Source organism: Anarrhichthys ocellatus, unplaced genomic scaffold, assembly GCF_004355925.1.
Source record: "Anarrhichthys ocellatus isolate YVR2014 unplaced genomic scaffold, GSC_Weel_1.0 scaffold78, whole genome shotgun sequence".
Lineage (NCBI taxonomy): Eukaryota > Metazoa > Chordata > Actinopteri > Perciformes > Anarhichadidae > Anarrhichthys > Anarrhichthys ocellatus.
This window is the reverse complement of record NW_022280108.1, coordinates 1,659,463-1,672,775: the sequence shown is the minus strand read 5'-3', so window position 1 is coordinate 1,672,775 and position 13,313 is coordinate 1,659,463. Positions and strand designations below refer to the sequence as shown.

General features: G+C 40.7%; 1 protein-coding gene across 2 annotated transcripts; it reads left to right on the top strand.

Annotated features, from left to right (window-relative positions):
- Positions 1-554: 554 nt before the first annotated feature.
- Positions 555-11,480, top strand: tmem248 (transmembrane protein 248). Of its 2 annotated transcripts, none has more exons than XM_031874185.1 (7): positions 555-881; positions 2,812-2,970; positions 3,643-3,931; positions 6,781-6,931; positions 8,335-8,518; positions 9,724-9,867; positions 10,748-11,480. In XM_031874185.1, exons 1-7 carry the CDS (start codon positions 879-881, stop codon positions 10,766-10,768), a joined length of 951 nt encoding a protein of 316 aa, XP_031730045.1. In that variant the 5' UTR covers positions 555-878; the 3' UTR covers positions 10,769-11,480. The 2 variants fall into 2 exon arrangements, with proteins under 2 accessions (XP_031730045.1, XP_031730044.1); XM_031874184.1 differs by having other exon boundaries at positions 9,724-9,905.
- The last annotated feature ends 1,833 nt before the right edge of the window (positions 11,481-13,313 follow it).

Sequence of the window (13,313 nt, the reverse complement as noted above, 5' to 3'; positions counted from 1 at the left end):
TGCCCACTGGATTCTCTCTATACATCTATGGTTGGTGTTCATGGAGAAACGGTGGACCTTTAAACAAGTAGCAGGAGGTATCTACCGCCATCTGCTGAAGTGGAGCACTTCACATAATAAGAGAGCACCCACAATGGATGAACTAGTCAGTGAACTTCTACCACCTAACTGCATATCTGTAATATGTAAAAAGAAACAAAATTAAAAAGTTTTTATTTTATTTTATTATTTTTTTTTTATTTATTATAATTTATTTATTTATTTTGCTTATGTGTATTTATTTTTTGTTTTGTTTTTTGTTGTTTTTAAATTTATAAATAACATTATTATTGTGTTTAAATTATAACTTGTCATAAAATCATGTGTTACACACTCCGGTCCAGTAGGGCGCTGCAGGCACTTTAAACGTTGGTTTAAATTGAAAAGAAGAAGAAGCCCAGTTTCGTGCACACGTCGTACGTAAATAACGATAAAAAGGCGGCGCTGCGACGCTTCACCACTACGCAGTGCGGGTGCACGGAGGAGATGCCGGAGAGGAGGAGGATCCAGATCCAGATCCAGATCCAGATCCAGATCCAGATCCAGTATTATTGACGTTATTTATTCCCGGGACTGTTTACGCGAGAAGATATTTCTCATAACTGGCAGCAGCGAACTAATAAAGCAAAGGATGAGAAGGAGGACTCGCGGTGCTTCTCACGCTGAAAGTCTGGTCGTCTCCACCGAACACCGACTCTTGCTCTTCAGCTGTATTATTATCAGGAGGAACTAGCTTTTGCTAGCAAGCGTTAGCAACGTTATAGCTTGCTAGCAAAAAAAACAAAAACCTGCTGCCTTTATTATTGTGGCCTCGCGACGAACCTCCCAGCGTCGAGAAAATGGTGAGAACCGTGTTGTTGTTTACTTGTTGTTTTCATTACGTTTAACGTTAAGCCAGCTATTTTTTTGGGCAATGTTGACAGTTTTGATCCTTAACGTGTCACATTGTTGTCACAGGTAGCTAGCTTATCGAGCTGTACGGTTGACAGCTCGGGTCACCTGGCTGCGAAGGAAGCTTAAAAACACGGTTATCCTGTTTAATTACACGCCCTTACTTTATACAACGTGAAATAAAACCTCTATGGAACAGTTTGCTGATTAAATGAACGTTCTTTAACATTCTGTTCCCGAAGATGTCAACTTCTGAATTCTTACTAAAAATGGATATATCCATCTAACTATGTTCAGATGAGCTGCAACGTCCCTTGCGGGATTAAGAAAGTATACTTTATTAATCCCGCAAGTGGACATTTTTCTCGCTACAGCAGCATTTATGGTACAGGTAAATAAAATAAGAGCAAAAATATTAAATGTCAAATGCACAATATATACAACATGATGTCACAAGTAGAGCTAGCTTTGCTTTGTGTACTGGAGGAGCAGGCAGCTGTACTGAGAATGATTGTGAATGATCCGCATTAACAGTTATGGTACTTCTTTTATGCTTTAATTAAAACTTCAAACACAAGTCAAACTATCTAACTGTGGCCAGAGTGGAACGAGTTGATGACAAAGTACTGTGGTTTGTAAAACATTTGATATAACGTATAACACCCCGTCTTAAGTTAAGATTCATGATGTTTATTGTCACTCCGATAAGTACACAAAGCTCCATAAAAGAAAGATGGTAAATATAAAATGCCATTAAATATATATATCAAATACAGTGAATATAACAAAATAGAAGCCAATAAAAATGCTCAGTATTTGGTGTGTAATAGATTGTAAGTGTAAAATAGTTAGCATTTACAGTAAAAGACTATCACTTAACATGCAATACTCTTCACAGTTGATAATTAAACTGCAGTTTGAATATCGGTGCTGCAGAGATGTCAGTTTAAAACCTTAATGTAAACCATCAATGCCACTTCCTCCACAGTTGGAAGATGCAAAGTAACCGTCGCAGCAGCAAACTCACTAGTTCCTCACATCCTGAACCAGAGATGCTTGTTTATTCTCGAGCAGTAACAGGATCTACCTGTCTGAACAAGTGTTGTTAGAGACGTGTTGTGCATAACACACAGCAATGGTGAATGGACTGTACTTGTGTAGCGACTGCTCAAAGCCATCAGATATAAACTTTGATTCAAACTTAACTACCTTTTGCCTGATTTAAACCCTAAAACAAATGTCCTTTGACTGCTACACACCCGTCACCACATTTATTTTGACCTGAGTTTTGAGAGTTTATGGCCAGGCAGTTATTATCCACTGTTCAGGTAAGATCTGTGAAGGCGAAGGTAAATTATAACGTTGTCAGGATGTGTTCAAATGTAGTTTTGGTGAGAAACTTGAATAAATCCAGTAGTTTGAATGAGATGTTTTCACAGCAACATAAAATGAGTGATTTCAGACCTGTAACAGTAGCTCTGTACAGTTAATAAAACTACCAATGCCAGGATTTAATGGATTGTTTTATTGCAAAAAACACCCACTGTAGATGACAATGACAAAGTAAAAGGATAAAAGTTAAAACTTTGGTTTGTACTGACTTTAGAGCGCGTAGACCAGCTGCTATAAGAAAACAAAATCTGTACTGGCCGATAATGATCACCAATGATGGTCAATGTATCAGGCATTTCTAAAGGTTTTTTTCCTCCTTTTTTTTGTGCCGATCCGTGTCTCAAAGCTGCGCTCTGAACCGTGTGTTTTATGATCCGTTGCACCCATAAAAGATAATTAATCATTTAAAGTGTCTGTGCGGAGGCTAATTATTACCCCCTGTGATGCACGAGGTCATTGCTCAAATGTTGGCATGTTGTGTATTCGCAGGTGTACCTGTTAAATCCTATAGAGAACCTGAGAAGCTACATCAACAACCGTCCACCGCTGGTCCTTTTTATGATCAGTGTCAGTGCAGTGGCCATCGCCTTCCTGACCATCGGTTATTTCTTCAAGATTAAGGAGATCAAGTCTCCAGAGTTGACAGAGGTGAGTTCTTTAAAGGAGAGGAAATTAAATCGTCTGCTCCGTTAAGAGTCTCTCAGGTACCCGAAACATGTGGTCACTGCTGAGGCCAAGTGTCAGTTCACGACCTTTGTGGCTGGCTTCATGCCACAACGATGCATTTGCCCAACATTGTGCAGAAACACAAAGACCTATTCAACCTTTTCAAGTCTCACCCAGCTCAGTCTGTGAGGCTGAAGAAGCTTGTTTTATTATACGAATTAAGGAATCCAGGTTTTCCTGATGTACTGTGCAAGCTATACAGTACATCAGACCCCCCCCTTTCCACCTGGCTCTAATACACACATAATTGACAACAAAAAAGTCACATTAAAACCAGTCAAAGTGTGAATAAAGTGTGCTGTTGTGCATTGGTATCCTTCTAAGAAGCATCAGGGATATTGGTGACAAGAGGTGCCTGCGAAGAGATCAAAAGACGATTCTCACCGCAGCCTGTTCAACCTGCTCAAGAAGCATGTAGGTTATAGGGAGTATCATACTTTGATGGTTTGTAAAGTGGATATGGAAACAGTAAGTTAAGATATCATCTGCCAGTTCATAACTAGGTTAACGTAAGTTCTGTGCATGGCAAAATGACTACATTGACAGTCAGGTAATGGTGTTTGGTTGATCCCAACATATTGTCCCATCCCTCAGGACTGGAACACCTTTCTGCTGCGCTTCAATGAGCTGGACCTTTGTGTGTCGGAGAACGAGACGATAAAGCACGGTCTGAACGAGTCGACCACGCCAGAGAGCATGGTGGTGACCAGCGGCCAGGCTCGCTCCAGCACCCAGGTTCCCCTCCTGCTGGACGACTCGGGTGCCATCAACATCTCGGTCCCCATCACCCTCACGCTGGACCCCCAGCGCCCCTTTGGAGGCTACTCTCGCAACATCACCCACCTGTACGCCACAGTGCTGGGGCAGCAAGTCGGCCTATCCGGTAGGTTCTCTTTCTTCTCGTTTTGTATTTGCCCTGAAGTCAGTGTTCAGAATTAAACAGTTTGTGTAGCAAAGGAAATCAGGTGGGGCGGAGAAGATTAGCAGAGATGTATTGGAAAATCAATACAAGGATCAGAGATGCAACTACATCAAACTAATGTGCTTCCATGCTCAGTGTACGTGTGTATTGACAAATAGTAAAAACAGATATGAAAATTAATATTTGATTGAGGAAAAACAAAAGCACCGCGACTCTCTGCACCGCATGACAGGAGTTCAATAAAGTCACTTTCTTCGATTTGAAAATGAAATTTAATGCTCCATCAAGCTAAGTGAAGAGTAGTTTAACAACAGCCGTACTTACAGCTTTGTGCACGAGATCAGACTCAAGAGATGGGTTAGCCCCCTTTTAAACAGCAAGGAGGAAACCTGCAGGTGATCTTCCTCCGGCAGGCTGCCACCGAATTCAGGTTTTTTTTTTTTAGAGTTAAATGAGGTATTGACGCATAACTCCTCATTTCTACTTCACCAATCAGCCGATGCTTGTTCATTGCGGCGCTTTCTCAGCGCACGACAGGAATTAAACGGTAACAAAGCGTCTGATAAAAGTTCAGCGCTCGTTTGTGATCACACCTCTTTAACAGCCTTCCAGTTCCTGAAACATTTCCCACAAGAAGGGGGAGGGCATTCCAGCTCCAAACACAGAAACGGCTCCTCGGCTTTTCACGGGGATTTGGAGTAGCCAGCTAGTCGGGGTCGGGGGGGCATGGACCCCCTGGAGTATTGGTTTGGGTCTAAAAGCCCAAATTTAGTTTGTTTCTGTCCTTCATATTCTCTGATCTTGATAAGAAACATTTAGTGGATTATTGTAAAGGACAATTAGGCTTCTATCTTATTTTAGCTCACGGTCTGTAAAAAGCTATTATTTTAAAAATAAACTCCTTTTCCTGACTGATCAGAACTGTTGTAATTAAGGGTCTTTATTTATTTTATTGGCACCCTCACTGTAAGGTTTATCAAGACATTCCACAATGATGGTTACTGTTTTGTTTTGCTGAGAAACATAAATGTGCACTTATTTCACTGAAATACACAACCTTTATTCTGACAACATTGCCTGTTTTAGTTTGTGCTTGCAATGCGTCTGACTGCAAAAAGCACAATGTAAACAAAGACAATGAATTAATGGTAAGTTCATAAACGTCTGTTTATGGAAAATTCAACGCTTTCAGGGGACTTTATAAATGCTTCCTGCTAAATCATCAAGTTACTGCCACCGGTGTTTTGGCCCGTGCAATGAGAGGATGTCCCGTCTGTGTTTTGTCATCAAAATGGCCCCTTCCCCACTTCCTTCCTACCGCTTTACTTCTGTCGCTCTTGCTCGGACCAAACTCCACCTTCGTAGTGATCTCAAGTACACTTCTGTAACGTTCCGTAACTGCATCTTGCCCGGTTACTAAATCTGTCCAGACATGTAAAGACCTGGTAAAGTACTCACCCGGTGAAAACAACACCAGCTGATGATCTCACCCCTTTGCGGATCGATGTCTTGGTGCTTTCACTGAATGTGAAATACTTTATGTACTGAATTTCCCTAAAGACAATCTCTCCATTGTTTCAGGCCCTTGTTTGTCTGTCACTTTATGGGGCTATTGGCTCGGCAACGGGATCAGCTGTTTGCCAACAACATGCGCTTGTGTCTTAAATTTTAAACCCACTCGACTGGATGAGCAAAGTCAATAACAAGCGATGCAAATGCAGTGTTGCATTGAGCAAGTAGTCGTCTGCATATAGCTCCCAATGGAGAAGAGAGAACCTAGGAAACGGCCGCTTCTTCTTTCATAGGAGTCTTGCAAAATTGACGAATCGTTTTAAAAAGTCCTCAATTATAGTGTATATTATTGATAACATAATAAGAGTTGTATTAAATATAACTACGAATATGTACACTTATTTTGTTGAATAGACCTGTATATACTGTAAATTTGAGATTATTTTTGATATTTGGGATTGTTTTTTGTATAAATGATCATTTTTACAATTTTAAAATCTAATCTGAAGAATTATGCTTTTCTAACATTTAAAATATTTTGAATATAAAGTCTATAGAATCCTTTATGTTGGCAGTGAATCAATAGATCCTATTTATTTAAAAAAACAATTGACATGACATTGTACACATGTGGGATAAGAGTCAACAGTGTTTTTGCTTAGATTTGATGGAACTACTTTTCCATCTAATTAGCCTTCAGATCAATTTGACACAAATTCCATTTTGTGATCTTTTACACGAGGACTAGAACGGCTCAAACTGTCACGCCCTCGTCAGTTTGACTTTGCTTGTGAGACTCATTGTCCATATTTGTCCCCCTTTGGATACGCAATCATGTTGACACAACCACTTCATTACTTAGTCACACCGAGGAGTGTTTGACTGATGATCCTCCAATTCCCTTTGCAGTTTGATAAATATTGCATAAGCCTACAAAATCATGGAGGTAGCTTGGTCCGGCATCAGAAACTGCTGCTGTGGCTCTCCCTGGTTTCCTGCTGTGGGAGTTGTCTGCATGCTGTTGAGCCTGTTCTACGCTTAACTTGTCGGAGCTAAAAGGTCACCTTCTTTAGGCCTTTATGTTGCTTTAGTCTGCTCGTGGCTGGCAATTATTCCCACGTCAACATAACAATAAAGGGAATGGGGATATGCAAGTAAGAGGCCTGTGAATTGTGCTCATTGGTGAGGTTTCTTTGAAATACACCGCTGCCTAAAAACAACTTGGAATGAGGAAAAACTGACTCCGTCATCGCGTTAATCTGAAAAGCTCACATTGTTTTTTTGTTTTTTGTGCGTAGGCCGGGAAGCCCATGAAGAAATAAACATCACTTTCACCCTGCCTGTATCCTGGAACTCAGACGAGTGTGTGCTGCACGGCCACTGCGAGCAGGTGGTGTTCAGCACTTGCATGACCATCACGGCGGCCAGCAATATCTTCCCAGTCACAGTGTGAGTTGGACGGCCTCCCTGACTCTCAGGGACACGCTGTATATCTCTGCCTAGAGCTGAGTGAGACCGACACAATGAAAGACTCCAGAAGTTATTGACTCAATACCTTCATAACATTTCTGATTATATTTTGAGGAGAACTATTGGTGCTTCCTGACAATGTCTCTGAGAAAACATCTCTACAGTTTAGTCTTGGAGCTCAAATCCATGACAGACTTTTAATAGCATATTTTATATTCTTGTCATGGTGGAGTGGTTCTTAAGATGGTTGGATTTGCTGTGTGCACCACTCTGCTGTCTGATTGCTTTATTTGTTAGCACACACACTGATGAATTGTTCAGCTTTCATTCAATTTCATGTCGATCTGCTGGACTTGTTTTCTTTGGGGTCAGTCAGATAGCAGTTCAACGCGGTGCTTGTTTTTTTGCTGCTTGTATTATATAACCAAGGAGAGTTGCATTTCCAAGCTTCCCATTTCATCAGCTGGAATGATAATGTTGTAAACAATACGTGTTCATTTAATGAGTTGGCCAAATCCCATCTGTTGTCTGGTAATGTTAAACTTGCATCGCTAGCTGGTGTCTAACTATAAATACAGTTTATATTCTAGCTCTGTTAGCAGCGAGCGAGGTAGCCTCATTTGTGACAATCTTGTTTTCTGAAAAATAATGGAGGTCATGGACATATATCGTACAATAAGTCGATAACGTAAAAATAATGGCGGTCATGGACATATCGTACAATAAATCTATGACCTAAATCGTACAATAAGTCGAAAACTTTAAAAGGATGGACGTCATGGACATATCGTACAATAAGTCGATAATAATGGAGGTCATGGACATATATCGTACAATAAGTCGAACGTAAAAAGGATGGAGGTCATGGTCGTATATCGTACAATAAGTCGATAACGTAAAAATAAGGACATGTATCGTACAATAAGTCGATAAGATAAAAATGATGGAGGTCATGGACATATAACATACAATAAGTCGATAATGTGAAAATGATGAAGGTCATGGACATCGTACAATAAGTCGATAACATAAAAAGGATGGAGGTCATGGACATATCGTACGATAAGTCGATAAGATAAAAAGGATGGAGGTCATGGACATATCGTACGATAAGTCGATAACATAAAGGGGATGGAGGTCATGGACATGCATGCATCGTACAACCACTTTGTCTCGCATTGTATTTCACAACATCTCATTCAAACAGGAAGTATTATGGGGTATTGGTCGTTAGACTCCTCTTGGAGCCCAAAGGCAAACTGCACGATGGGGAAAAATATTAACTATAAAAGTGTTAATAATTAACTATAAATCTTTTTCCCCGTTGACATAATGTGAACACTTCCGTGACAGCAGTTATCTATCTTTGTTTTGGTTTGTAGGCAGCCGCCTCACTGCGTGCCCGAGACGTACACCAACGCCACATCTTGGTACAAGGTGTTCACCACAGTCCGCGACTCGGACACCAAGTACAGTCAGGACTACAACCCCTTCTGGTGTTACAAAGGAGCCATCGGCAAGTTGTACCACGCACTCAACCCAAAGCTTACGGTCATCGTCCCGGATGTGAGTCTCCACCTCGGCGAACATTATTCAGACTTAGTTTTTAATTAAAGAGTTCCTGGTTTACGTGTCGATTGTTGTTTTTGGTAAGAGGAAACCTGCCGTTTCCGAGCTGATCGTCCACCTCCGTACGATCAGTCTAATACTCCCGATTCTTTTTGCCGGTCAGAACATTTGAAACAACTAACTAAATCAAGTATTTATTATATTGTAATTAATTTCCATAAACGCTGCTCAGTTATCACAGTGACCGGCTCCTCTGCTACAGCACGGAGCTAAACGGCTAACGTTAACGGAGGTTGCGTTGACTTGCATTATGATGCGTTCACGGTCTACTCAGTAAAAAGAATGAATCCAGTAGTTTGAAGGACATTTTTTCACAGCAATATAAAATGGATATTAGAGATGAATTATGACCTATTTAACTTCCTAGCTCTAAGCAGCTTATAATACATAAGATACAATATTTTATTTCCTTATCATTTGAATTGTGTTTTTATTTAGAGAACTACATTAAATGACAATAACAAAGTAGAAGGATAACATTTAGAATTTGACAGTTTACTTGCTGTCAATTCTATTTTTTTTTAACATTTACTTCAATGTAATTACTACTTGAGCTGAACAGATCCGATGCCAGATTATTAGTGTATGCTGTTGTATTTAACACCCTCACATTACACATGTTGTAGTTATAAAGTCGTTGCACGCAGCGCAACACAGGAAAATCCCCAAAATAACAGAATGATTGTGTAATGGGATTAAAAGATGATTATAGGATCACTCACTCACCCCTTTTATAAAAACACAGTAAATGTGACCGAACCATTTAGTCATCGTTCCATACGGACGGCGGTAGATTGTTCCAGGATTACAATGATCCTGTTGACCACTGAACGGTTCCAGAGAGTCTGGAAACTATTCGATATCTGCTGTGCTGCAGGTACCTCATCTCAGCAGCGATGCTGTGAGCTTTAGATCGATGTTCCAGTTTCATTCCCAAATTAAAATGTCTGGAAATGCTTTAATTCTAGCCAGGATTTTATTTCTTTACTCTTCAGGCTTATTACACAATTAAAAGTAGTCTTTAATGTATTTGGCATTAAAACCTCTTTAAAAGTCTTCATCAGCTTGCATCAAGTTATTTTTAACAGACTCCTAGTGATGTCATGAAGTTAGACCCTAACCTGCAGTAACTGCCTCTCCAGGATGACCGTTCCCTCATCAACCTGCACCTGATGCACACGAGCTACTTCCTGTTCGTCATGGTCATCACGATGTTCTGCTACGCCGTCATCAAGGGGCGGCCCGGCAAAGTGCGTCAAAACAACCCCGACATGTGTCCTGAGAAGGTACAGCAGACACCAGCAGTGCTATATGACGAGAACAGGTAGCTTCAGCAACGCATTTAATGACCAGTGATCGGTTTAACAGACATGATCCAATCACACTGTTTCTCTGATAACTGTCCACAGTACAGGCACGTCTGTGTGGAATTATTGTTGATTGAATTCCATGTAATGTCACTGCCCCTGTCCATATTTCTATTATTGTGTTGCTCTGAACAATTGATTTACTGCATTAACCCTCTGAACCCCAGAACACACCAGCGGGATTGAAAAGCATGTTTTCTTTAAACAATCTACAAAACTGCACCGTTTATCACAGCCAGAAGCTGTAAAAACCGTCGTCATTGCCAGATTTTCATCTTTCCGACGGTCCTTGAACACATCGTGTCTGACGAGTGCTTCCATTCAAATTGTTATTTCATCAGAAACATTTTACTCTACACGTCTCATTTAAAATCTTTCCCCAAATAAACGGTTTGCTTTAAACAGATTGTGTAAAGAACATTGTGAGCTCCTCAGCCCAACTATGAAGCCATGACTGATTAGTCCGAGACCAACAGTCATGTGACAACAATCTGGTGAAACTTGGACAGAACTTCAGGCTGCTGAACACGTAAATAGTTCAATCTGTATGCACACGGAGCCGCCATTTTTCTTTCCAACATTGGTAACACTTTTCGACATGTTTGAGTTCTCTCTACTTCTAGTCATGATTGTTCTGGTTCCATTGGAGGAGCAGGACTTTTCCATTACAGTGGAAATCACGGCCACAGAGAGGAGAATGTGACCGCAGCCGACTCTGCTCGGGGTTCCGAGGGTTAAGTCATTATTCCCCCGTCGTGAGTTTGTAAGCGGCACTAAAACCCACTTTCTTGTGTTGCAGGTGGCGCTGTCAGAGGGTTAAAAAGGCTTCGGAGAGTTACAGAACGTATCTGTAACACGGACAAACGCAAAGAAATCTAAATAAACATACCAGTTGCCTAGTGAACCCTGGAAATACAATAAGGGACACAAAAGCTCTGTGAATGCATTACTCTTGCAATGTTGGGTTTTTCCAACCAAAGATATACAAGTGCCTGTATCTGTCGTGTACATATCTGTAGGAACTCTGATTTTTCTTTTCTTTATTATCATTATCTTTGGCCGGACCCGAGAACCACGCAGCCATGTCTCCAGCATCACTCGCTCTCATTCACCGAGCACGATGGAAAGAAACGCAGGCTGCGTGAACGCTGCGTTTATCACACAGCTGTTGTTTCCGCTGTCGATGTTTGGAGATCTCAAAATGTACTTTCACCTCCTACGCTGAGAATCGCAATGTGTAGTCACTTTAAATCTGTTTAAGTGAACTAAAACCAAAAACTCACTGATGATGTAATCTTCACATGCACGTCAACAGGAGAGAGAATTCATTTAGCACTTTTCTCTGCATCCAGACCCGACCGTGTCGTCAGAAGTCTGATCAGAAGTTAGACATAACGCTAAAATAAAGTGTTCAAAAGTTCATTTCATTGAACTTTCAATTATATTTGATTAGCAATTATGTTTCCTGTGTGTCTGCAATGTCAATAAACAAAGTCAAACATTGAATGATTAATATATGAAGAGCTGGTAAAGTGAATGTTCTGTTATCAGTAACTGAGCTGTGGAGCTTCCTGTGGTCTCTGTTGAAGTTTGTTTTTTACTTTCTTTTTGAAAAGCTGTCACTTTAAAATATGATTTTCTGCCTTTTTGTTTTCCTGACTGTGTGGCTTCATCGCTCACCTGCCTCTCGTCTTCTGTTGCCTGTCACGACTTAATGTTCCTCCCCCGGGTGAAGCGTTCTCTTGCCTTACCGTCGGTGGACGTGCTCGCGTGGAGATCGTCTTCTCTCAACATGAACTCACCGCTCACTTCCTCCATCCTCCTCTTTTAGTTTCTTCCACGATGACGAGCCTGTGCTATGAAATGAAAGCTTGTGATCTTTGTCCCGTTCATGTAAACTCATCACCAGGTGCACATGTTCAAGTGTTTGGCAGAGTTGATGCACCTTTGTTGTTTTGTGTCATTTGCTTCTGGGATTCTTTTTATTTTTCACATGTAATCAGTCAGTGAGATTTATAAACTTTGTTTCAGTTGGACTAAAAAACAAATATAATTATGTACTAGTATATAATTATTTGTATAACCATGATAATATATTTATGATTAAATCATCTCATGTTTTTATTATTTTGTAGTACAGCATAAACATGTAAAAACTCACTCGGTGTGAGTTTGAGAAATGTTTGGATGAATGAGAGGCGGCTTTAGACTGTCCGGTATTTAAAACGGTTTGTAGTCACTGGACCGGCCACACAAACAAAACAAGCGCACCTTCCCCCCCAACATGGTCCATCTACACATGGAATAGTTGTGACTCTGAACTGTAGCTTTAAGAATGAGATTCTCTTCCGCCGTCATATTCAGAGAGCACGGCTGACTGACAATCATTTATTCTAAATAACTCATCTTAGATTCATGAAGTAAAGAAAGACACTAAAGAGCTCTGAGATTAAGATGCTGAGTCAACAAACGTAATCCGTTATCTAATTAATCCTGTCTTTGCTGAGAGACTGTGAAATCTAATCCGAGAGTTTTAAAGGAAAAGTAGAGAATAAATATCAGTCCCCCCAATAGCAATTACTGATTTCTACTGAGCTCTGTTATTCTTTGGTTCCATGATTGACGTACCTGTTGAATGTACTTTTTTATAAACAGCATAATCTGAATCTGAGATGCAAGAATTCCAAGTGATTTCACTTTTTTCCAGTTTTAAAACGGCTTTACTTGAATCGTGTTTCTGTTCGAGTGGTTTTCACAGATTTGATCCGTTTGTGGCCAGAAAGGAACCTCTGGTCCCGTTATTGTATCAGACACGTCGTGTGGTTTGTGCTCATGAATGAGTGGAAGGTGTTGGGTTGTGATACCTTCTCTTTTGTTTTTGGTTCTGTATTGAATGACGACAAGTCTTCCTGGTTTAGATGTGCATCATATGTGAGCATGTTTCTGCTGTCACGGCGGGATTGTTTTTGGGGGGGGGGGGGGAATCTGGCACCTGTTATTGGGCGGCTGGTGTGTTGGATGGGAAGTGGGCGGGGTTTGTCAGTCTGTATGTGAGTGATGGGAAGTTTAAGATGTGAATGAGGAATGCCGTTTTATTGCCAAACCCCTCACAGTTAGACCTTCATTTACCCGCTTGGTCCATCCCTCCCAGTCCCTGTTCACGTCTTTGGTTAGAAGTGCATCTCTATAATTGCAAAAAAAAAAAAAAAAAAAAGGCCTTAACATTATACAGTTTCATTTAAGTTCATATATCACATATTGTAAAACACACCAGCTTGACGGGAATAAATCCAAAAACACGACGCTTCATCAGACGTGAGCTGCAGGAGGCTCACATTACATATAAGGAGCAGATGCTAGCTGTA